The sequence below is a fragment of the Pagrus major genome, chromosome 14 (genome assembly GCF_040436345.1).
Source record: "Pagrus major chromosome 14, Pma_NU_1.0".
Taxonomy (NCBI): Eukaryota; Metazoa; Chordata; class Actinopteri; order Spariformes; family Sparidae; genus Pagrus; species Pagrus major.
The window spans coordinates 18419201-18446208 of record NC_133228.1 but is presented as its reverse complement, the minus strand read 5'-3'; the positions used below and the strand labels follow the sequence as shown (position 1 = coordinate 18446208).

The 27008-nt window shown below is 41.6% G+C and overlaps 1 protein-coding gene across 4 annotated transcripts in view; it reads left to right on the top strand.

Annotated features, from left to right (window-relative positions):
* anks1b (ankyrin repeat and sterile alpha motif domain containing 1B) overlaps nt 1–27008 on the top strand; it is a 236862-nt gene that overhangs the window by 191782 nt on the left and 18072 nt on the right. For all 4 annotated transcript variants that reach the window (XM_073480861.1, XM_073480860.1, XM_073480858.1 and 1 more), the window contains 3 exons: nt 370–522; nt 23727–23837; nt 25109–25312. In XM_073480861.1, the coding sequence (XP_073336962.1) occupies nt 370–522; nt 23727–23837; nt 25109–25312 (468 nt within the window). The remainder of the gene's footprint in view (nt 1–369; nt 523–23726; nt 23838–25108; nt 25313–27008) is intronic.

The window sequence follows — 27008 nt, the reverse complement described above, 5'->3', positions numbered from 1 at the left end:
TGTAAAAGGCTTCTTCCAAGAAGTCAGCATGCAGAGATATGAAGACATATGCTCAGCAATCTTGTAAAATGAAACTACAGAAAAGTATTTAAGGGGACATGTAGGCAAATTTGCGACATGGTGACGTAGTGTGATGTCACAAAGTCACAGAAGTAAAGGTGGGACTACTGACGAGGCGTTTCAGGAGCAGTGTTTTCTGTGGGAGAGGGGAGCTTCTGTTGGCACAGACTTTGGGGTTTTTAACTTTTAGATCTTTTACATGCACAAGAACCAATAAAACACTGAAGGAAAGGGACAGATTAAAAAAGCATCATATGTCTTAATACAGACCTGAAAAGATGATGTTTCTCCCTGCTCCCTGTACCAAAGGTGCGGCCTGTTGGTTACGATGGCAACAACCCCACGTCGGTGGCAGAGTGGCTGGAGTCATTGGAGCTCGGCGACTACACCAAGTCCTTCCTCATCAACGGTTACACCTCCATGGAGCTGGTCAAGAAGATCTGGGAGATCGAGCTCATCAATGTAAGTCACATTAATATTCCCACATGCTACTAAAAATGTTCATTTTAAAGGATAATGCTGGTGATAGTCTGAGTGTTTCTTACTGCCAACAACTCCCAAAGTATCATCTCAAACCTCCATTGTGAAACACACTGCAGGTTATTTTGAGTGGATCCCACATACACCATCCTGCTGCCACAAACACTCGGCAGTGCACCAAAAATGTATTAATCCACAGCTGAAAATAGTCCCAAACACTCGCTAAATATTAACCACAGTGCCTGGCTGTTTTAGGAAATGATTTTTTAAAGAAATAACATTGTGTTTAAAGACTTCTTGTCAAAGCAGGGTTATCTGCTGAAGTTAGCATGCTAACCAGCTAGTCTTGGGGATGAAAACCTCTTTCTCCCGGCGGTCCAAAGCTCCTGTGCTAGCGCTGTAAACACCAACACTCCCCCAGTAGTCCAGCTAGCTGCACAGCTAACAAGCTAACAGTAGCTAAAGCCATGGATGTATAAACAGAATACAGTTAGCAGCAGTTAGCAGTTACTCTGGTGACCTGCTGCCTTAATTTGTTGGCAGTATGAATCCAACAGGTGGCCAGTTCTTACATATTGCCCCTTTTTAAAAGGGGATTTGATTCAGAGAGGGGACTAAAAGTCAAGATTGCTCTGCCTCTGCTGCTTCAATTTTGACTACTTTACTTTAAATATGTCTCTCAAGTCACCCGTCTTTCTGAAAGTGCAATTTTTATGTCCTCATTAAGAAGGAAAAGGCTCGAGTAGGGAAGTAAACATTGTTAGTTTTGGGGGATTTTTACGCCGTCTTTCTCCTTTATCAAATACATTCTTCTTGAAACAAGTTATATCTGTGAACTGGACACTTGCTTGTGTTGTGAAACAACTTCTTTTTTCAATCAAGTGATGCTATCGTGATACTAATAGAGTAATCCGTCTTGTGTCAACACACAGTCAGACATTAGCGTTGCAGGTCAAACCGCTCCCTCATGGACAGATATTAACTCCAAGCAGTGGAGGAGAAGTTTTCAGCTTTAATGAGGGCTTCTGATGGATATATTTCCTTTGTAATAAAGAGCATCAGTTGGGGCTTTGTGAGGCTGAATGCTTGTTGGTTTCTGTCCTCATCTCTCACCTCGGTGACAGACTGAATTTGTTTGTCCGGCTCAACATATCACACTGGAGACCCATAAATCAGCACACTCGCATGCTTTGTCCTTTGGCTTTCTATCCAAAAAATGCGGCTGAGGTCGATGCGAAAGTTCGCTCTGTGGGAAGGATGCCAAGGCCATACAGTACTGTGCAGAATGCCCATCAGGCATTTCTCCTCATTACGGCGCAATGCGTGCTAAGAATACAAACAGGAAGGGAGGTGCATTTTTGCTCCTAAATCTTTTTTCTTCTTGCCATAACAGCTCTTGGTTTTGCTCTAGAAGTTTTGCGGTTTAAAATCTGCAGCAATAAAGAGCAGGTATACAGTTTTCAGCTGCTTTCCCCCTGATTGAATCCTCCCCCTCTGTAAATATCCGTAATGCTGGATGATAACAAGGTTTGACATTTGAGCCTTGTGTTGTCACAAGTGGCGCAGGTTTATGATTCAATTTTTACCAACATAAAATCTTCAGTAGAGATGGGATTTGCTGCAGCCTGATCTCATCGCAGCGATGTGCTCCTTTGATGCTCCGAGTGTAACGAAATCATGCTCGATTGCAGAGGGCGCCCGCCTGGCTGATTTCAATGAGAGAGGGAGAGAGACAGAGAGAGAGAGGAGAGAGAAGGGGTGTTTTTCCTTCCCAGCGGAGGATAAAGTGATAAAGTGATGAGTGATCAGCTGGAGGAGGTGGAGAGGGAGTTATATAAGCATGTGGGATGCAAGATGTTTCACAGCGCTGGGGATGCCGCCCACATGCTGCGCTTATGTGTGTGTGTATGTGTGCGTTTCTGGATGCATATGTGAGTTAGAGGACGTGTTAGTACATGCTTATGTGTTTATGTATGCATTTAAAACGTATCGCTTTTCAAACACAGGCCACAATGTACATCAGTCTCCTTTTTGTTATGTAAAACAGAAGAGCCCTGAAGTCTGAAATAATGTGCAAACAGTTTGAAGCACATATATAATATATATACCCCTGAAGTGCTCTTATTTAAACCTGCTCGTAGATATAAATGGAAGTGTGTTGTTTTGTAGAAGGACTCTGTCTGTGAGTGAAGCTGCACTGCAGTACAGACTGAAGCCACTAGAGGCTGCACAAGTACACAACTAGGCGTCCAAATACATCTGAGTACCAAGATTGTTTTGCTGAGCTCTTTATTCCAATTAAGTTAAACCTTAATGCTACAGCACACGGTCATATGTTAGACGGTAAGATGACTCTACAGCTTGGTGATGGCACTGTCCTGCTCCAACATGAAGATGTAGTTCCCCCAGTTTGGTGTGTGTGAAGGAATTTGGAGGTAGTTCACCTCTGTTTCCCAAAGATGACCGGTGAGGGCAGCTGTCCGGATGGTGTTGCCTCTTCTCCAGGGCATTAAGGCCAATAGACATGATCTACTCGGCTTCAGTAGATCTTTCTCTATTCTGTTATTTTTCATGGTCACCACACAGTGTAGAAGTGTCAGATTTAGCCGAAAGGCTTATTTCCGTCTTCAGCTCCAGGTTGATGTTCTAAGAAATAAAAAAAAGACATACAAAACAAAACAACATCAATATCAGGAAGGAAACGTGGCGGGGTCATCCCTACATTTCACTGAGCTTTGCAACTTTCCAACAAAAACTGCTGACAAAAGTTACCTCAAATACATTTCACAGTTGTCCAGGAAGTCACGGGAAAGTCACTTCCAGCCCTTTCAACACCTTCGGGATGAATTTAAATGCAGACTGTCAACCTGGGTGTGATGTTCAGGTGTTTACATACTTTGTTTGTGTTTTAATATGAGATCTTATTGATTGTGTGCGTGTGAAACGATAGAAAGAGTGTTACATGTGTGTCTGCTGTACCAGCTGTCCTCATTCCTGCGTACCACTGCAGCAGTACACTGTCACTGAAATAGTGTCTGGGGTGATGGAGACGCCACTGCTGTACCTGAGGGGTGTGTGTGTGTGTGTGTGTGTGTGTGTGTGTGTTATAGAGTGACATGGTGAAGGACATATAGATATAAGAGAAACAGCGGTTGAAGAGAGAGAGAGAGGACAGTGAGTCTGAATAGAATTTGGCCGCTGCTTTCATGTAATCGCTAGATAATCGCCATGGGCAACAGATGCTGTGGCGTCCAGGGAGACGAGGGAGGAGCATTAAGCATTGTTGGAGCAATTTCAAATAGAGGGATACAAGTGTGTGTGTAGGTGTGTGTGTGTGTGTGTGTGTGTGTATCCTTTTGATTGGGCACATATGTGCAGTCCTGCTGTTGTGGGATTACAAGAGCATCTGAAAACACCTTTTAATCCTGCCTGTCCTCACACACACACACAATATACTGCAGACAGAGAGCAGGTGCAGCTCTCTCTGCCGTATATTGTGTGTGTGTGTGTTAGGATGTGTGTCGCTGTGGCTCTCAGGTTTTATGTCATCAGAGTAGATTGACTCATCTGAGTCACACCTGGTCCAAGGTAACTCTTACATTAGTCCACATTAACAGACTGTCCCAGCATATGACGACTCAGGTCTAAAATCCAACCTTCATCTTTCTAAACTGTTTGAAATCAGAGGCCAGTTATCAAGAAGATACAGCGCTCCTAACTTATTGACCTTTTTTAAATTTAATATCACATTTTTTCCCCGCTCTCTCTGCACATTAAGTTTCTTTGTTATTTGTATATAATTTGTCTGATTTAAAACTCAGGTGCAAACTCATTGTGAGGACAAAGAAAGATGAGGCAAGAAACTGGTTTTTATCAAGTCAAACTTGAAGATAGAATAAAGTCGAATCCTGACAGTATTATCCAAACATCCATCAGACCTCTCATACTGGTGGCCCATCGACCAAATGCAGCCCCTTGACAACCTCATTCCAGCCCTTTGATCATTTTATTAGTAGGCTAATTGGCTCATTCATTAGTTAAAAATAAAAAAATAAATAAAAAAAACTCTGGGAATCACAGAGAACAGGTCTTCTTATTTATTGTGGGCAAAAAACAGGCTATCATCAGCGCTGATCAATCATTCCATCAATGAAACTTTGTTTATATAGCACCCTCTGGAAAAAGAAACAGCACCCACCAAGACAGCAGTAAAAGATAAACAATAAAAGATAACACAAGCAACAAAAATAACAATAAAGATAAAATTATGAAATACTACACTTAAAAGGATAACACAAGCAACAAATACTCGCTTGACAAATAAATAAATCAAATTAATAAATCAATTTAAAATACAAAATATTGGTATGAGAAAATGTATTTAAAGCAACATTATGTAACTTTTTTACCTAAAAAATAACAGCTTCAAACTCATGTTGATGGTGCAGCATCTTGTAATAGGCTGAATTGTGTCTCTATCATTTGTTTCTGCACTATGTAGCTTCAGTGAGAGTTTAGGATCACAGCGTTACATACGTTTACTTCAAGATACAAGTTTTCAACACAAATCATTGTTATGATGTAATGAGTTTTGTTTGTTTGCACCTACACTACATCTGACAAATAGTGACAGACCTGGGATTTGTATTTACGACAGTGGTGTTGCATTTAGAAACTGTAGGAGGCGCCAAATCGCACAAAATGCCAATTTGTACATAATGTTAATTTACAACCTGTATGATCATTTTGACTGCTCGTGTCTTTTTATTATCAGATTTCAGAACAGTTTTATTATTACTGATAGAAAATAACCCAACTTCTAATAAATAATAACAATCCTTTAACATAATTGATAATGTTTCATTTAAAAAAAAAAAAGAAGCCATACTGTCCTGTCCTGTATGGTAGAGTGGGAATTAAAAGCCTTGAGACCTGAAATGAAAACTCATTAAATTAGACTTTTCTATCTTTGAATTATTAACTTTGTGTTAATAATTAATAAGACTATAAAAATGGTGGAGCAAGTGTGCACGTACTACTTATAATTGAGTTTTTTAACACTATGCTAAGATTCAACTAATCATATTCTACTGAAGGTACTGAACCAGTTCACTTCCAGCTATATTTACAGTCGACTGACAGCTAATAAATAAGTGATTACAAATTAATATTCAAGTAAAATATGAAACATTTAGTGGGTACAACCATCCAAAGGAGTATTTTCTGGCATTCCTTCATGTCAGATGATTGTAACCGGAGCGCCGTGTGCAGATTTGTCTTCAGGGAGCCGCCATTTAAGCCGCTTTGTGCCCTTAATTTTCCCCTGAACCCAAACTAATTTAGACGGCTGTGTCAGGCACTTGTGAACGTAAAAACGGCGAGACATTACGACTCTATCAGCCTGCTTTTAATATCACAAGTCTTTTGGTAAAATCTGTCAGCTGTCTCAAGAACAATTTACTGTCATCATCTTGTCACTGTGAAGCTTCGGGGGCCTCGACCCAGGCTTGTTTGAGAACGTCTTAGCTGGAACATGTTGACTTAGAAAAGCTTCACATTAATATTGTTGAGTTGACGGTCTTTTTCGTCAGTTTTTGACAGGAGGTAAAGTATTAATTGTTCTGGAGTTCAAAATATTTGAAGATTTCCATATAAAATTGCTTGAAAAAACACTACTTTAGCCAGACAATAACCTTTTGATTGAGCATCTCTTTTGTCCAATATCAGACGGATGGAGCCTCTATATACATATTCATTTCCCTGCAGTGCACTGAGCTGCAGACACATCCTGTCTAAATCCACACGGTGGTGCTGCTGCCTCACCGGTTCACTCGCGCCGCCTCGTCTTGATGCGAGTAAAGTACAAAACAACTGCGTCAAGGCTGCAAATTGCTCTCGTTTCAAGTGAGTCCTCAGAGAGCCCAGAGCGAAGCAATTAGAAACGGATTTCGTTTTGGAAAGCCACCTTCACGACGGTGGAGTGCAGATAGTTTCTGGTCCTTGAGGAACAATTCCCTTAATGTGTTCTAGATGAGTGGACCCTGATATCACAGAGGAGGGTGCCTTCAAATGTGTGTGTGTGTATTTTCTGTGTCCTTGGTTACCTGAGTGCTGTGCTGAGAAAAGGGAAGCATTTGATTTCTGGTCCTGCTGTATACCTTTTTTTCTTCTTGATCAGTGGTTGGTTTTGATCCCTTAAATATGAAATAACATCTTATTTCCAGTCCTTGTGATGGGATGCATGTGGGCAGTTCAATCAAAGAGAGATTTTCTTCTCTCTGATTTTTTTCATTTGTTTGATTTTTTTTTTAAGGTCTGAAAGGGAGAAACTACAAGAAAAACTCAAAGATGAGGAAAAAAGTCTGGCTTTTCTGATTGTTTTATTTGAATACTTGCACTTTACAGGTCTGGTGAGGTTTAACTATCTGATATTCCAAAATATAAAAAGCAAAGACTGGAGAAAAGTTTGAAAAATGGCAACTTTTGTGTCGCAGCGTTTATCAAAACTCATGAACAAATAAAATCACTTCATTCAGTAAAGGACTGTTGGCAACAAATTATACTTTAACTGATCATAGATGTATGTAAAATGTAAAGTGGAGTAAGATCTGACACATCAGTTGACAGATATTATCAGCTGATATCGGCTCATCATAGATATATTGGTGTGGTGTGTACTCAAAATTGTGTCAAATTTGAGTAAATATACTTAGTTACTTTCCACCACTGTATTCGCTTCAACCTTGTTGATCATCCTAAAATCCTTCAGACTGATCATGTGACCTCTTTGAGGGTTCATGACACCTTAATGTGCAGTTAAATCTCATCATATCGCCCCAATCCTATTACAGTGTGTAGGTAACTCTCTGCTTCTTCACGCCTGTCTCTGGCATGTGAAGGCCTGTTAGTGTGTGCGTGTGTGCGTGTCATTCACCTGCAGGGCCTGACTTGTCCTTGCATTCCCCACTATTATTACAACATGCCATTTCAGGACGTTCACACACACACTGAACTGGGAATGTGTTCTGAAAACCTCAAAATGACTAACTCTGAGTGTGTGTAGATGTACAAGGGTCCAAAATAAATTGAGGACAGTCATGAGAGTTCAGCTTTTCTTCTACAGCTTGTTCTCCGTTGCCATGACGGCTACTAGTTACCATAGAGACTAGAGATATGTGCACGTGGTATAAATGAAATGTGTGTGCACTGGATTGCCTTGTCCTGACACTACTCCAAATACTCTGAATTTGTGTGTGTGTGTGTGTGTGTTCCTGTGCTTATCACCTTCTTTGTCACCTTTCCAATTGGACAGATTGTCTCGCATCCCAACACCAGATGGTTCCTGCCGTCGTCAGACACTGCAGGATTCGACCCTATATATCATACAATAATACCTACACACACGCATGCATCCATACTTCCCGTTAATTAGTGTACCTGATTACGGATTCACAAGTTTTCACACCAAGAAGACGTCTGGTCGCGGTTGTCGCGCGCTTGTATCGACGGTTTTCATACGTGTGTTTTAATATGTGAGGATTCAGTACGTTCTCATGCAGTACGTGTGAAAAGGAGTGAGTTGTAGCTTTTCATGTGGGTGGATTCGCCTCAGGACTGCAGTGTACTTCACCGTCCCTGCCTGCCTGCCTGCCGATATTTCTCTCTCCTGCAGCCTTATTTGGCGTCGGCACTTCCTGTTGTAGCGCTCGCCGTGCTGGCGATGGTGTGGGAGGCGTCGGGAGAGAATGTGTGTGACCCCCGAGCGTACCCTGAACCTGTAGCTGCCGTAGAGCTGCAGCTGCTGGTCGGCTGCTTCACCACCGACATCCTCACTTGTTAAGTCAGCCGTTAACAACGGGGATGGATTAATCGGTCTTTAGAGGTTTCCTCAGGATCTGTGACGGTGATGGATTATGTTTGTTTCGTTTACACAAGGCTTAAGGCACTGATTTTCCTTCCTTCTCTCTGATGGTTAGTAAAAACACAGGTTGTTCTTAAATTTTCATCCAACATGACGATGAATCAAAAGTTTGGTGCGTCAGATCTTTGAGCCGAAAGAGTATTAAAGGTTAAAGAATTTCTGATTTGTCCCTGGAGGTGTTTTCTACTTCTTCTTTTCAATAATAGATCATATTGACAGCAAAATGTGAACTATTTTCTACAGGATTTGATAATGACATTTTTTGTAAATCCTGTCAGACAAAAGTTGGTAAAAGTTTTTTTCCTTAGAAATTCTGTTGGATTTGATTATCAAGCATCACTCGAGTCCTTTTCGTTTTTGTGTTAAGGTTTTCGTTCATAGAGCACCATCCTCATCTGCTGTTTCCAAGGTCAATGATAAACTCTAAAGCTAAAATACTGAGCCAGCATGGATTAAAAGAAAAATATGGACATTTAAACATTTACAATTTCATGACAACTGGGAACACTAAGTCTTGTGATGAAGATATGACATGATCAAAGAAAAACTGTGATCTATTTTCTATCTATTTTTTCTCGTTAAGCAGTGACCTCTAGTGGCTGTAGTAACTAAAACGGCAGCAAAGGAGGAAGTCAGGCAGAAATAGTAAAAAGGTCAGGAAGTCCACATAGGGAGGAGATCAGGGGCGGATGGTTGGGTCAGAGAGCATGGGACTTTCACTGCTTGTGTTCTGTGTGAAACCAGAAGTTAACGTTGACTTCTGAGGATGTTTCGATGAGATTGTTTTATCAAGGTCCGAATTGAACTTTGACATAGATGTCTCAAGATGTCACTGGAAATCAAAGGTCAGTGGGGGCTGAACTCGAAATATAAGGTTGCGAGTACATTTGTAAATTGTCTTACATTTACTCCTTAAGTTATGTTTACTTTCCACCTAGGGTTTCCAAGTGGTATAACTGTTCGCACTGCTGCAGCAAAAACAACTGGATCATTTTCCTCAAAGTCATAAATAAAAACGTTTATAGGGAAATAATGTTAATGCCAATGGTTTCATTATTCTATTTGCATTACATTTTGCAATCAACATTTACATAAATTTAAGCAGAAAACGTATTTATTGCCAGTTAAATTAAATTTTCAGTATTGTTGTTACTTAAAGACAAGTAGGAGTCGTGCACTATCTTTGGTTTTATCCTCCTGGATCACAGACTCTTGTAAAAAAAAGACAGAAATAGTCCGAATGATGTCGAGCTTTGTGGATTGGATTTCATTTATGTGACACTTCACATTCACAGACATGAAAATATACTCTAACACATAAACACGTGCTCGTGTACACACACAAGCACTGGTGTGATTTCTCCTGTAGTCACTTGATGTTGAGGATATTTTCCGTTTTTGTGGCACAAAAAAATCCGACATGTATCCGTATATCATTACACAACTCAGTGATGACGTTGCTCTGACCCTCACAAGGCCTAAAGGAACATTGCAAAAGAGTAATTAGGATCAGATAACAGGAGTTTCTCTGCTCTGAGTTACTTCCTGCCAAATGTCTAAACATGTCTGCATCTGTTGGTGAACACATGTGATACCCTGCACACAGTGGAAAAGTGGAAGGCCTTATGAGGGCATTTGAAAGTGTTCAGAAAGTTAAAGTACAATTAATTTTCTACTTAATAAGTGGCCTACAGTTGGAGGACATCCAGGACTTGGACGGGCATCAAGCTCTCCTGGTTGAGTGGCGCCACGGTGGCATAGGGGTTAGGACGCTGACCATGAAACGCAGTGTTTTTACACGTCACTCCTCATCGCTCTCCTCCCTCATTTGCTTCTCCACAAAAAAAAGAAACTCTCCTGGTTGTATCATACTTCAAAAGATGAGCAGCTGTGTCAGACAATGTCTGGTTCTTTGATAATATATCAAAGGTATGAGCTCGTGTGCGTGGGAACGTATGAAGAGAAGTCGAACGTGATTCCCAGCGAGTGTTCACATTTTGTAGAAACCTTTAAAAACATTTAGCAGTTTGAGTCAGTTCACTTTTTGGATTTTTGGGTCAATTTTGGATGAATTCAACAGCTCTGACGGTGCCAAATTACACCAGCAATTTATTCACACCTCTGATTGGTTTCTTCACCATAGCAACAGTAGCTAAGGCTAATGGCTCCTGTATTTAGAGGCTTTATTCACAGCAAAAATAAAATTCCTCCACAGATAGGAATCATTAAGGATATCGTTAAAGGAACAGTTCCACATTTTGGGAAATGCACCAACAGCTGGTTAGCTTAGCTTAGCACAAAGACGGGAAACTGTCCTATTCGTTCAAATAGGAAAACTATATTATAAAGCTTTTTTTCTAGTAGTTTATGTTAGAATTATTTTACATTGAGGTCATATTGTGACGAGGATACGGTCTCAACTCATGCTGCACTCAAACAAACACGTTTACGCTCCTTGTGAGCCAGCACGAGCTCGTCTCTGTACGGGCCCAGCGTCTCCATAGTGACGAGATGGAGAGGAGGAGGAGGGAGAGGAAGAGGGAAGAGGAGGGGGGGGGTGTAAACTGGGTAGAAAGAGAGAGAGAGATTGTGTGTAGAGAGAGAGCGAGAGGGAGAAAGAGAGAGAGAGAGAGTGAGTGCTCAGGCAGAGACATGGAGGAGATGTAGTCTGGCTGCCGCAAGCTGAAGAAAGAGGAGGAGTTGGTGAGCGCTGGAAATCTGCAGAGAGTGAGAGTGAGAGAAAGGGAGACAAAAGCTGGTGGTGAGTGAGGAGGCGAGGAGCAAAAGCGTGGCTAAAGAAAAAGAAGAAGAAGAGGAAGAGAAGGAAGACGCACTTGTCTTGGACTGCGAGACAGCGGAGGAGAAGAGCGTGAGGAGAGAAAACACAGGAGGAGAGCAAGCAGAAGGCGACTCCTCAACCTTTTCATTTGGAATAAGTCCAGCCTTGAGGAGAGGTAGGTAAACCCAGGGAATTAGTGATGAAGAGAAAGAGGAATTTCTGTTTTAAAACAAGAAAGAGAGAGCAGGATAGGCTGATGAGCCATTGATCCTTTTGTTCTTCGCTTGCTGTTTTATTGATGCATCTTTGATCTCCGTGCTCGGCGAGGCTGGGGTGATTACAACATATGAAACGCTTCCATGGCGCTCAATCAACACTGCTGACTAGGCTCATTTACTGGCTGTGTGTGCGTGCATGTGTTGTGCATCTAGTGTGTGGGTGTCTATCCTCGACCCACCTGAGAGAACGAGCAATAAAGCACTCACGCTTTGATAAAACTTTGCTGCAAACTCTCATTATTCCCCGACAGCGAGTGATGTTTTATCTTTTTTACCTCTTCCCTGTGAATTAATGCTTCCCAATCAATAATCTAATGGTGAGGACTTCTCTTGACATTGTGTATTGAGTGGTTTTGTGAAACATTTACTCAACCCCTTCCAGAAATTGGACCAACGTCTCATATTTGTAAATGTCACAAGTCTTTGTAAAAGGCGAGTTTGAATCCCAAGTCCGATGTCAGCCCAGAACGTGCCAGCTTTTTTCTTTAGTTCCAGATCGAGTCAAGCGAAGCAGAGAAAAAGCATAAAGCTATTACCACGACGGTTAGATACACTCAAATTCAACTGCTGCCCTAATTTGTTTCCCATCCTCATTTGCATGCGTTAACATACTCTTAGAAGATGGCGAGAATCTGGGACGAGACCAAGAAAGACTATAGTTGCTTAAGAACTGGATGTAATGTGAGAGTCTGCAGGCGTAAACGCTGAAACGGTAAACATTAATTAGAACAAGGAAGGCTAATCCGCCCTCATAAGATGACTGTTTTCAGAGGTTTAATCTCAGCTTTCAAAATATCCCTCTTTTACTTTTCTAGACCCACTTTCTTGGCAAATGATTTGACCTCAGCTTCAGCTTAAGACTTCCTTGCTTTGTCTTAAGTTGCCCAAAAAGCCACTGCCAACCAAACGTCAAACAAGTCAAGGTGATAAAGTTAATAATAATTTCCTAGCCTGTACGAACTTGTGTTCCAACAACGATGAAGGGAACCAAGGCAACAGTCATAGTGCAAGACTGGAAAGGAAAGTAAATGAGGACCTTGTGGGAGGTAAATAGAGGGAAAGAACGGGGCAGGTCCCAGCAAGATGAGGGTAAGAGAAGTATTCATCTTCTCCCAGCTGTTGAACAACAGCCCGGACAGACAGAAAGATTGAGTTGGAAATCCTGCCAGATGCTTTTTACCCCAGACGTCGGTCGATCAATCATAATCATGCCTCCTGTTCATCGAATCGTCACCGCGGCGAGCCACAGCTATAGATTCTCCTTCGGTGACCGACTCAGAGAAACCACAGGATGATGGATGATGCTGTGAGAGACGTTGTGGACAGAGGCTTTTAACACACTAACTGGTGTATTAATGCTGAGGGTTTAAACTCTAGACACCATTTTGTTTATACAACCAACGGCCGTTTTTATTCTGTTTTCTTTAGCCTTTTTTAAGCAAGTCCTCGGATGATTCATAGCGTTAACACTTCTTTCACGCCCTTCATTTATATGAGAAGGGGGCAAGTGTTGACATCTTATTTAGGGACTGAACTGGGGTGCAAAGCCCAACTTTTGTCCTCATCGGCAGGTTAAGTGAGGTGGCCCAGGCTTAAAGTCTTGAAATTCCTGTGCATATGTGTGCTGTGTGTCGGAAATATAAGTGTAACATCTTGAATAATCTCAAAGAAGGAAGATGAATAGCATCGTACTTTGTGTTCACTCTATTTTTAACACCACAGGTTTGAACACACCTATTCTTGCAGAGATTTAGATTAAATAACTAGATTAAAATAGGTTGCACTGTTCAAATTAGTTCTTATCTAGAGATTGTTACCAAATATTTACACCCAGCATTGCCAGGTGTAACTGTTCTGTGCTGTTGGCTAACTGGACAAGCTAACTGACGGAAATAATGTTAGCAAACTAATATATGAGCGCGTTAGATTGATCAAAATACAGTTTAATTACAATGTCAACTGGAATTTTACGTTGCAGTTCACAAAAATAAACACAACATACCTCAAATTACAAAACATTTTATGCTAATAAGGTTAGCTTAAATGACTGTCTGTTACTGTAGGTTAGCATTAGCTAAGGTTATCATTTTCACTCTCTAAACTGTGTGAACATTCCTAACTCTCAAACTGATTTTCTACACCACTAAAACGTTGTAATAACTACATTTTCAAAGTGTTGGCGGTTAAATTTAGCATCATTTAGTGTCATTTTTACTGCAGCTTGTCATGCTACACTGACTTCCTGTTTACTTATTTGATAGCTTTTGATGAGACGGACTTACACATTTCGTAGAAGCCAATATTCGCATTAGCTTAATTTTTTTTTTTTTTTAACTTTATCACTAGTTTGAAACTAGCTAGTGACACAATTTCAGCCTCGTTGCCAGGATGTAATGTTAGCAGCTAATGTTTCACATTGTGATGTGGAGGGGACGGTGGTGGAGTTACAGACGAAAAATTTAACCTAAACGAACGTAAAGTTGCAACATAACGTCTCTTACATGAGACACAGACAGACCTCCTTTGCAGTGCAATTCTGATAACCAATATCTAATGTAAATATATTGGCACGTAACACACTACTGACTTCTCCTGCAAGCTTCATTACTTATATTGGCTGCTGGAAACAGGCGTCCTGGGAGTCTTGAAGCGAACACACAGCATGGTCCCGTCCGAAGCTGTCTCTCGGCAGAGCTCTCAGTCAGATGCACATATGGCTGCTACAAGCATCCCATTGACCTGATCTTGTATCTGTAGCCTTCCCTCCCCCCATATGTGTATCTGTATGTGCTTTACTTCACTGACTGTGACCGCGAGCAGCTGTTGTACAGTATGCGAGCCCTACTGTACCTCCGAAGTGCAAGGTACCGAACAACAACGTAAACATGACTCCACTAGGCTCTGGCTCTGTTGCTATGTCAACCTTAACTGTGTCATGTCATGTGGAGATGCACATTGTACAAGCTGCTGTCACGCACAGGTTTATATACACGTGACCAACCAAAGACCTTGCCTTTAGTAAAGATCTAACTTGAGCATCGAGACCTGTAGGAAGAAATGTGAAATGTAGCCTAAGTGATCAGAGAATTGCTACTTCAATGTCTCTATATTATATAGTGCTGTAAAAGCAATTTTCAAAACTGTCAACATAAATGTGTCTTGATTAATTTAAATTTTTGTGTCTGTGTCATGAAATCTGAACCTGTTTCCAAATATTTCGTCAGTAATTACATTTTGTAAAGAGTAGAGGTGGATAAACTCTTTGAAGCACCCACACCCAGATAGTATTGCACACATAAAGACACACACTCTCACACACACACACACATATTCATGCATGTTCACACATAGCCTGGTGCCTGAGGAGAGCTACTGCTCCTCTGCAGTGTGAAAATCAGCTCCATCTTGGAGCTTTGAAGTATTTATTAACCCATAAAAATATCATACACCATTTCCTCTCTCATCACATTGAGAATTCAGTTCATGAGCTCTTCCGTGTGTGGTAGTCTATGTGTGTGTGTGTGTGTGTGTGTGTGTGTGTGTGTGCAAGAGAGCTTTGAGAGATCTTGTTTCAACCTTGATCCTGCAGCATTTGGCGATGTTTGCACATACACACACACACAGCCTGTGCTTCCAGTCATAGTTACAGTTCTCTTGCTATTAATGGAGATATATCTGTCTCCATGTAGGCGGGCTTATTAACGTCTCAATTTCATTGGCTGTCTGTTCTCTCAGCACCTTAAACGAGCCTCGCTATTGGTCCCAGTTGGACATCATTTTCAGCACCTCACCCTTAGCTGAAACTCCCCCCCGCTCTCCGGTTGCTAGGCAACCAGTGGTCTCTGGTTTCCCTTCCAGTGTGTCGTCCCACCCCCCCACAATGTGGCGTGTGTGTGTGTGTACATATGAAGCTGAAACCTGGACTTTACTATTATGAAGCAGCCTAGCTCACAGTCGCTGGCATATATGTTGTGTGTTGGAGCATGTGTGTGTGTGTGTGTGTGTGAGATCTGTTGAGAGTCCAGGCAAATCGATACTCATCGTTCCAGCAGAAAAGCTCCACCTCCAAAACAACACACACATTAAGTGAGAGATGGAGCGATGAGGAAGGAACGAGGAGAAGGTGGCTGGCTGTGATTAAGTATTCAGGGTTGGGAAAACGTCAATAACCAGGGTGAAAAACGAGCCGGCCATTGTTGCTGTAAACGTCTGGCTGCTGTGCACATTATCCACATTACACCAGTGCTTTTATATAACAAACCCTATTGATTGCAAGATGGAAGCTTGACTTTGATCTTCTTTTATATCCCATCTTAGCTGACAGATTTAGTGCCACAGCTCATGCAAGATTATCAGTTAATGTTTATTCTCAAGTTTAGACTTCTTGCACAAAGCCACACAATATGACTGTATTATTATACTGCTCAACACGGGCAAGTTCCAGGATTTGAGAAATAGTCTGGTCATGATTGCAAATTCCTTCAGCACTAAACCACCAACCTTAAAAACTCTGACCATCCACCAACCAAATCCTGTACAATTATTTCAGTATTTAAAGAGTTTATTTCCCCAAATGTCGAACTACAACTTACTTTTGACAAAAACGTTTAAATTTAGAATGGTAAGACGGTCAAATACTGATGCTTTTCTGATGAGAATCGGCCTTAAAAAATACCAAAGTGCAGTATACGTGTTATCAGACTGACAACAACTCCTTGTGTTGTTAAAGTTGCAATATGTAAGAATTGGCCACCTGTTGAATTCATACTCAAACTAATAGGGGGCAGCATGTTACCAGCATTACTGCTAACTGCTGCTAACCATAGCTGCCATTAGCTAGTTAGCCATGCAGCTAGTGGTCCGGACTGAGTGCTTGGGGACAAGGGTTAGTGTTTACACCTGTAGCACAGGAGCTTTTCCAGAGGACATAACCTTTGAGTCTTCAATGATATCTACAACCCTCTAATCAAATACTACACCTATCCAGCAAATGATTGACTATACCAACTGATTTATATTTGGATATTTGGACTAGAAAATAGCACACTCAGCATTTAAGCCCCAAATTCTCATAAATATTCCAGATGTCAAAACCTTGATGTCCCTTAAATCATAGCCACAGCCCTGTACTCAACCTCTAAGATATCACTGAGACAGACATGGGCTATTTGCTGATCAATATTCCCATTCAATCAGCCTGTGCTATACTCTGACCTGGGCAATTTAAGTAACCTTACGCCAGTGGTTCTTGGATCTGGAACGATCAATAAAGGACTCTTCAAAGGATTGAACCCCAATAGCACAATTAGCAGACGGGCGCCTGAGGGGCTTCAGGGGTCTGCTGATATCTGAGAGGTCATCACCTCATATTCTACAGGGACGAGGTGATTGATCATATTGACATGAGCCTGAAGAAGGTAGATAGCAAACAAAGACGGACCAATCACGTGCAGTTGCTAAGGCTGAAGAGAAGAAGAGTACAACTGCAGAGGCTCTTCTTTTATTAAGCCGAATCACTGACACTCTCATACTATTTATTCCCTCCGACAGTCTATTTTCTTCCATCATCTGGATGTAGTAAAAGTGAGGAGGAAAGGCGAGGCGAGAGCAGATGATGAGGGGTAATTTGAGGTCAAGGGAATCCGAATATGGACAGAGAGTGAAAAGGGATATTTAGGTGAGTCAGTGTAGATTAAACCGGAGCACAGACGATGAAAGCATTTTCAGCCCCTTCCTTCTCCATCATTAAAACTACGTGCTAGCTTGAGCACAGACAGTGACTGGACTGTTGGTTCCCTCGCCGGGTTTTATGCTCCAGTGAGCCGACCAGCTTCCAACCTCCCCTCCAGTAGGAAACAGAGAAAAGCCTTTTTGTCTCCAGTGTCCTGAATGAGAGAGGTCGTTGTTAATGTCCCACAATCACTGACGCTTTCCACTTAGCCCTTATTGTTGCGCTGGTTTCTTTGCAAAATATGTCATTATTCTGCGGTCGCTCTTGTGTTTAAGGAGGTCAGTGTGTTCTCATGATATTCTTGGAAGTTTATACAAATTCAGCATCTTGAAAAAGGACGATTCAGTGAGAAAATGTGTGTGAAATCGTCTCGATTCTGCTGGGAGATGCTTTGCATGTTTTATGACTCATTGTGAAATTAAGTAACATACAGATGCAACACTGTCATCTTATTATTGGTTTAAAGGAGCTTTTTTTCCCCTTTCCTTCAGTTTTATATTTGTTCTTGTGAATGTAAAAGATCTTGAAAGTTAAAAAGGTCAAAGTCCGCACCAACAGAAGCTCTTCTCTCCCACAGAAAACACTGCTCCTGAAACGCCTTGTCAGTAGTCCCGCCTTTAATTCCGTGACTTTGTGACATCACACTACGTCATCACGTCACATTTACATAATTCATCTGCACATAAGAGTTGATTTATCACAGCTGCTCTGTTGTTGTTAGGCAGGGCTGGCTCAGGCGTGTTTGAGCTGACCAATCAGAGGAAACCGGGTATTCAGGAGCGGGGCCTTGAGGAGACAGGAGCTAAAAAAGAGCATTTTAGACCGAGTGCGTGAAAGCATGTACGTAAACCTTTTCTAGTAGCAACCCAAAATAAAGTTATGAACCTGGAAATTAGCATAATATGTCGCCTTTAAGTAGTAAAATTGACAGCAGGCTACAGAGGCGGAGATGGCTGTGTCAGAGCTCCGTTACCAGTTTGTGTGGCAGCTAATCCGTTAATCAAGGCTGTTCAATCTGGGCTAACGGGACTGTTAACAGGATTAGTGCATTGATCGGCGCGCACGCACAGAAGACACAAACAGCCCAGTCAGATACTAGAGACACGCAGCGCCTGATATCCCGTCAAACCACGGTAATAAATTCAACACCAGAGGGTAAGTAACCCTCATCGGACGCCCTCGCCACTCAGTGACATCATGGAGAGAGAGAGCAAGAGTGACATCACGATCACTCTAAGGGTTTCTGAGTGGATCTGAGTGGAGTTCAAACGAATGCGTGGTTAGTGCGATGGCAAAGGATAGTAACCGAGGAAAGGGGCACAGAAGGGCGCACGCCGTGGTAGCTCAACACTTTTCCTGTCAGTATATACAGCTGCTGTGAATATAATTTAAATGCAAATGGTGCGATACTGCAGTCAAGCATCACAGAGAGAGTGAGAGTGAGAGTCTGTGTTTTAACAATAATGGTCGGGTTGCATTCAAATTCTCACCCGTTCAGGGATAACAATATAATCTTCTTCTCCAGGCGCCGAAACAGCTGTTTGTGCGTGTGTGTGTGTGAGAGAGAGAGAGAGAGAGAGAGAGAGCACACGTCCACGTGCATGTGGATTTTATTTATTCTTTATTTTTTCTCCGTGGTCGAGTGTGTGTGGGTGACTGCTGCGGCTCTGTGTTGCCATGGCGACAGTTGAACTTGAAGCTGAGGTTGAGGCTTCTACTGTAGTTGAAGTAGATACTGTTGCATAAGGCAAAGTGTAACACGCAGATACACACACAGATACGCACCGTGCGAGGCAGTTGCTGTGCTTCTTCTGGAGTGTGTGAATATTTGTGTGTGATGAAACAGCAGCGTGGGGGACTGGTGTCACGCTACCGGCCCTCAGGAGACAGACAGGGAAAGCAGCAGAAGCATGAGAATGAATATTTCATAGCCGTTACTACATAAGGGTAAAAAATATATTATCTAGGTCATTTTATGGACGTTATAGTCTGGTTGGAAGCTTATTTGACTTATGTTACAGGGGGGAAAAAAAACAAACTAAACTAAAATGAGGTAAAAACGTGCTATTTTAAAGGGCGTGTTCAGTCGTTACGCTGCCTGACGCCGATAGAAAGGTGAAGTTTCTTAGTCTAAAAAACATTTCCGGAGCGTCACAGCAAAACTGCATTGCAGCATTTTCCTAAACAACCGAAGCAGATGAGGACTTGTTTTAACACATTAAATTGCTCCACACAGCTTGTCTGGTGAATCCACGTTTCTGAAAGCCCTGAGATCCCAAATTGATTTGAAAGAGACTGCTGTACACCCTTTTTTAAGCAAAAATCTGCACTCTAGCCGCTTAGCTAAAGGCGTTAGCGTCCACAAACCTAACTGCACATCCAGGGTGTGAATAACGTCTTTTCAAATCTATTTGGGATCTTGGGACTTCTTGAGACGTGAAAATGGAGCCACATCAGTTGTTTAGGAGAATGCTGCCTCACTGTTTTGCTGTGGGTGAGTAAATAACGACTGATTTTTCATGTTTGAATGAACTTATCCTTTAAGGAAATCAGGTGTCAGTTTCTTTGAACTAGTAAACGTCCCATTTTCCTCCGTTCTACAACTTACTTCAATCCTGGATTTATCTAATGGATTATTATTAAATCCATCAATCAAATTGATTGTTTTGTCAGAAAGTAGTCAAAACTGCTCATCACCTGAGGTAATTTTATATTATTGCATGTTTTGACATAACTATGGGCAAAAACTGAAACATTTTGAATTTACTATCACAAAAAAACAAGAGAAAAGCTGCAAATCTACTACAAAATGTTTAGTCACAGCTCTAATTTGACTCTTGTGGCTGTATAAAGCCATGTATTCACCTAGTGTAATGTAGTGTAATTTTCCTCTGACTAATACAACATATTCTCATAATCTCCACTTCATGATATTGACACTTGTTTGCACGGAAAGCGGCCATTCTCAAAAGTTACACATTAAGATAAAAAACCACATGATCCTAATGCACCAAATTCAGCCAGCCAAAGTCATCTACAGTCCCGAAAGACAGATAGAGGGAGGCAGAGCTGCTGTAGTATCACTGACATTGTGTAAGAGAGAAAGGAGATAGTGAGCTGTGAAAGCCACGGAGGAGGGGAAAGATGAGTAGAAATCGGTGGAGGGGAGCACGGGGCGGCCATAATACGCCAATTAGTTCCACTACCCGCTAGTCCCAGCTCTGCTCTCGTTCCCTTTGATCTGTCTAATTTTAACAATTAAAATACATTGTTACCATGCAGAGAGGAACAGCGTAGGACGTAGTTTAACCCGTTGGTGGCTGTTATGTATTTTTAACATCCCACTATTCAAACTGTCCTTTTTTTTCCTCTTATTTACTCCATCACATAAACAACAAGAGGAAGTATGTAGCGTTTTTCAGCTTGCTTGATGCATTATGTATCAGTTGTTTACATGCAATTTGCATATATAAACTATTTATTATGATTGGTTTATGTTGTTTGTGTGCTTGGGCTTATGCACACACACACAGAACCGAAGTGCGTCCTACATCACTGTTCTTGTTAGTTTGTATTTTTGTGTTTCTCCAGCAGATGTGGGGCAGTAATTGTTGCCGGCGATGATGAAGTATGTGTGTATCTGCGTTTTGTGTGTGTGTGTGTGTGTGTTTGCGCTGTTGGGAGAATCATTAGACTCCCAGCAAGGCCTCGCATTGAGGCTAATTACCACCTTTTGCCCCGAAGACACACACAAACACATTCTCGCACACATACCTTTATTGGAGGAACACCAGAGGCAGCCCTATAAAACCAGGCAGTGTGTTGTATACTGAAGTGTGGGTGCCAGAAGGTGCAAGCAACATCCCTGCAGAAGGCTGCCATGTTCCAGCTCGTCTCTTTAGAAAAGCCAGTAACTGGCACAGTCAGTGGATGCCTGGTGACCAGAGAAAGAATGAATCCTTTCACTGGAGTCCAAGTGTGTATGTGTGTTTTTGTCTCTTCTTGTGCCTGTGTAATAAGCGCCCGGGGAAATCAACAGACTAGTACAAATTTGCCACAATCTGATATTGTTGAATTTGAATTTCATGGCTGTCAGTGCAAAAACTCTCAGCTCGTAGTAACAAAGTTTTAGCAAATAGTGTCCTTAACGAAGAACCTGGACATCTGATCAAACTTTTGGTTTGTGTTGGGTCTTTTTTTTAAAGTATATTAACACCAGAAATGATAAAGGGACAGGATGACATTCTGAGAAATGATCTTATTAACTTTCTTGCCATGTGTTATATGAAAAGATCAATACCACTTTCATGTCTGTACTCTGAAGTTTGGAGCTAGAGCTATGAGGCAATTAGCTAAGTGTAATAACTAGAAGCAGGGAGAAATGGCGAGCCAAAATTGACCTGTATTCACATCACATGGCGGCAATTTGCCTCTGACGTCATGCTCAAGATGGGAATCTGACAAATCATCATTTTACAGCTTCCTGATTGATCAGCAACTGAGAGATGATGGATAGTGAAAATCTGGAGGGACATGGGGCCATTTTTCAAGGCAAAACAGCATATATGATAACCCATTACTCAACGTTAGCATTGAACCACTTTCTCGCTAACATTACTGTTTGATTACATCCGATGTGTTTCACTTTCAGGCTTAAATGTGCCCAAGATTTACATTTATAATTCAGAATTAAGTGCCTTTCCTATCATATCGTGTTACACTATCAAACACTAATGTTAGCGAGGAAGTGGTTGAATGCTAACGGGTTATCAAATGTGTTGTTTTACCTTGAAATTTGACAGATGTCCCTCCAGATTTTCTCCGGTGATTGTCTTTTCAGTTGCTGATCAATCAAGAAGCAATGAAATGAGAACCATTTCTCAGGTTCTCTGTTTTTAGATGAAATGCAATCATGAACACAAGCAGCTTTAATATTCAAGCTTCACAACCTGAGCTAATGTCAGAAGAAAATGGCCGCCATGTGAATGTGGTCTATAAACCGCTCCACAAAAAGAGGAATGTTTTTTTAGACGGTTACAAACCAGGAGCATATGGTAGCCACAAATATGTCTTGAATGAACTGTTTTGTACATTGTCTAGAGTAGAGAGACAGCCTGGCTAGCTACAATGGAGGAAGCTATCGTAGCTTATAAGCAGTGTTGCACCATTCACCTTCATTTAACCTAAAAGCATAAACTGCTAGAGGAAGCCTGGCTAATTATTTCTCAAAGACTTGCTACTTTCTGGTGATACGAGGTCATAAATCTAACATTCTGATAATACAAAATGACAAAAATTGGCTTTTCTTTTTGACATTGTGTTAAAAGCCCCCGCAGAGTGTGGCTGGCATCTTCACTTTTTAAAGTTTTGGGATTTGAACACATCAAAACTTCAGATTTTCTTTTTTGTCTTTGCTTTCAAGCCTCAAGTAAAGCCAAGTCTCAAAACTGACTTGAATCCAAATCCCATCTCCAATTCATCCTGATACTTCTCATTAATTTGACTGAAGGAAAAGAACAGAGTAGTGAATTGGAGCACTAATTAATTTAATCAGTCTTTCCACGTCAGCCTCTCTTTCTGTCCGTGAGTCTCGTACAGGATATGTCACACGCTGGTATGTGTGTAAAGGAATGGGTTTTTTTTTACATAACAGCAAATCTAACAGCAATAACACAGTCGTCCAAGCCGTGTCAGTTATGTAATAATACTAACAACATGATGTATGCATGTGCTCAGGGGCATTTTATGTCATTATGAACTCATTAGTACTTCCCTGAGTGCTTTGCAGTGCACTCTGCTGTTTTTTTCTCTCTGTGAAGCTCTTTTCTCGATAGCGGTATTATCCGCCATTTGGGGCTCATGATGATGATGATGGTAATCTGTTACCTTTAAGCAGTTTTTTTGCAGATATAATCTTGTTATTTTCCAGTCTGAAAGCCTTTTAACTCTTGCTCTCTGTAAAAGCTGTTTTAAATTATGCAAATGAAAGTAAGAGTCATCATTTTTGAGAGTGCAGTTGCTTTTGACCCAGAATTTGTTGTGCACCTGCTGAGAACACGAAAATCAGTCATCTTCTCTCATTCTGTGGCTTAGCGTAGAGCTACCACTGAAGATTGTTGAATATTTTTTAGTTTATTTATTTTTTGGTTCATCAATCCATCCAATTTCCTAGAGCCCCTTCCCTGATGTCACCAGCTGCCATTAGCTACTTAGCTCAGTTAGCCATGCAGTTAGTGATCCAGACTGGGACACGTGACAGGACAGTCTGGGGCTAGCTGGTTGGCATGCTAACTTCAGTAGATATCTCTGCAACACAGCACATAGATGTCTTTGCCATAACATCAGAACTGTTGTTTATTTTTATTTATTTTTTTAAAATGTTTTTTAACCAAAACGCTAACATATTGCACCTTTTTAATGAATGATTCTTGTGCACAAAACACACTTTAATGTCCAATATCTGTGTTTTTCATTCAGGTATTGAAGATCAGTCTCATCGGACACAGAAAACGGATCTTGGCCTCATTGGGGGACCGACTACTACACGAAGACACCCCACAAAAACCTCCTCGTGCCATCTCCCTACGGGTGAGTGAGTCTAAGAGAGCAGACACCATCCAGAATGAAATTTTATCAGACAGAGGAAGAAAAGCTCAAGTCCCTTCCCAGATGGCTGAGTATTTCTCTGAGGGAGCTACAGCCTCCCCACTGCTGCTGTCCCCACCCAACCTATTACCCAAATCTCTCCGGCAGGCACAAAATGGCCGCCCCACTGCAGATACCTCCCTGCCGCCTTGTCCTGGATACTAATCACAAGGACCTGGCTTTCCCTCTCCCATCGGGGCTTCGCTCTAATGTCCTTATAATAGTCTCTTGCTCTTTGTGCTGCTGAGCCAAGGGAGGCTTTCTGCTTCTGAGCTGAATGTGTCAACCTGGTCGATTCTGCTTCTTTCTGGACCTTTTAAACAGCCCAAAGTGTCCATCAGAGAGTTGCAGTTATGTACTGAGACTCAAAAGAGTGAAACAAATCAACAATAGGGTTAAAAAAAAAGTCTTAGAATGAGAAGCATATGTCAAGCATATGTTTGGCATCTCTGCTTGATAAAAGATTCTCTTGAGCGACTAATCGATTCGTTTAAGCCTTTATTTCACTCCATTCATGAAAATTCTTCTTGTAATTGACGCAAAGCAAGTATGACTTAACACAGGGTACAGTAATGTGCTTAAGCAGCGTGAGCAGAGGGCTGAGTTTACACAAACAGTGGCTGACAGCTGAGTGCGTCAGGACAAATGGCTCAGGATGAGAGCTGGGATGCAGAGTTTATACACTTCGGCCTCCACAGCCCAGAAATAATTAAGAAAATCATCAGAGAAAGCCTCCTCTATTGAGACTCCTCTCACATGTGATCAACTCAGAGTGAATAAGCTCTCAGGAGGAATAAGCTGACCCTTTAGTGTGCAAGGTCGTTGCACCGTTGAAACGTATAAAAGTTCAAATTCTTTTGGGAATTTTAGTCTCTGCTCAGCTTGAAGAACCTTTTATATGAACATCATTTTTCCACTCAAAGGATCAGGCTAATGCTTTCACTTAAAGTGACTCTGATCAAGCAGGACTTCAGTGTTGTGTTCAAGGACCTCTAGTAACAGGACGCCATCTTTGTCCCCACTTTTACAAAGCACTTTAAGATACTAATGATCAGCAGTACGGCGACACTGTAGCCGAAAAATAAAAAGTGACAGTGCACAGTGAACACAACTGCCCTACTTAATGTACTCGCAGCAGTGACACAGCACATTATAAAATGATGAATGAACCCTCTTTTGCTTCCTTCCACCGCTCCAATCTCATTCTGTCCCAGGAGCCCGGAGGGAACCACACTCCTCCCCAGCTCAGCCCGTCGGTGGGCCAGGCAGCGTACACGGCGGGGGTCCCGGGCGGATCTCTGGACGTGCAGCACCTCATCATGCAGGCGGACGCCCGGCGCAGGCAGCGCAGCAATGACAACTACTTCGACGACGTGCCGCGATCCAAGCTGGAGCGACAGATGGCCCAAGTCAGCATGGTGAGGAAGGGAGGCCAGGCTGGAGGGATGAATGGAGGCAGGGAGAGGGAGAGAGGGATGGACTCAAGGAGAATATTATGAATGGCTATAGTCAGAAATACAGTAGGCTAAATAAAGGCTTTAAGGGTAAATCTGGTAATATTCCATTTTTTTTAATGTCATAAAACTTGTTCTGAGAGAGGGTCAAGCTGGGAAGAAGCGTCAGCTAACACCAGCCCTAGCAAGCTGGGTGGTTAGTAACGTGCATCTTTAATGCATGTTAACTGTGATATTAATGAATTAAGACACTAATTTGGGCTGAGTAAAAACAGGTTTGAAACAAAATGTGCTTACCGGAAAAAATATTAGACTTCATTGAGTGTTTTAGTGCAACCCAATGCTGAACAAGACATTTTTAGGTTATCACAAGGTAGCCACGCCTTTAAGCATACCCCGCTTTATTATGTATTTCACTCTAAATGGGAACATAATTAACATAATTAACATCATGCTGTTTTGAAGAACACTTGACACGAGCGTTTGAGATGATAAGCTCAACAGAAAACTGTTTACTGCAGTAATAAGTCAAGTGAAAAGTGGGGTCATTTTCTCATAAGCTTACATACAATCAGACTTTTGCAACCAGTGTAGTCGGCTGGTCATTTAAAGGAATAGAGTTTTAAGGCACTTCTGCGTTGGCTTCACTTTCAAGACCCACAGGCTACATCCCCCATCTTGAATATGTCTAAACCATAAATGAAGTATCTCACTAATTAAATTCTGGTTCCTAATAGCTACAGGATACGAGCCAAAAGTGTTTTATCTGCCTGTTCGGTTGCTGAAAATCAACCATTAATAATCTGCAGCAGGCAGACCATCTGACACCAGTTTAGAGCTCATATAAAATTTACAAACAGCAACGCGAAATTTATGCCTGAAACTTTGTGTGATAAAATATGCAAACCGCAACCAGGCATAAACTACTGCTTTCCGAAATAAATGTTTATCTCCAGTCGTCTGTCTCTCACATCAAGAGATGCAACATTTAATAGTTCTGCATAAACAAGACATACTTTTCAGAATGTTTCGTCTTTCGAGCCAATTTCATTCTCACCCAAAATTAGAACTTTATGACATCCAATCAGCACAATGACTCAGACACACACACACACACACACACACATTTAGTCTTGTGCAGACATCTTCAGCAGCAGCTGTGTTTTGATTCAGTATGATTAGGGTCTTTTTGTGTCTCCGTGTGAATCACAGAGCTTATCACCGCAGACTACCACACGCTTATCGTTTCCCTGCTGAATCTTAAGTGAGTGTGCAGTGAGTGTATCCCCCCCCATTTTTTTTTTTTTTTAGACACAACACTCTGAGGTGACACTGATGAGTCAGCTGTGCCAGAATAGAAAGATAACAATTATAGAAAGGTGTTCCCAGACTGTCGGCATGCGTATGTTACCTCATGTTTCATCGTCTGGTTCTTCCTTCACTTTTTTCCCCCAAGACAAGTGCAACAGCTTCTTTCACATTTTTTGGTCCTTGAAGTAGAGGGTTAAAAACTTTAGGTAACTGAAAATCCAGCTTAGTTCGTCTGCAGGGTCAAAGTCTGTGGGAAAAAAATGGCTGTAATATTGTTAAGCTGGTGGAGTTTATGGTAGATTTATTTGGCCAATGCCAAAGCTTATCCCCAGGCTGTTTATTGTGGAGG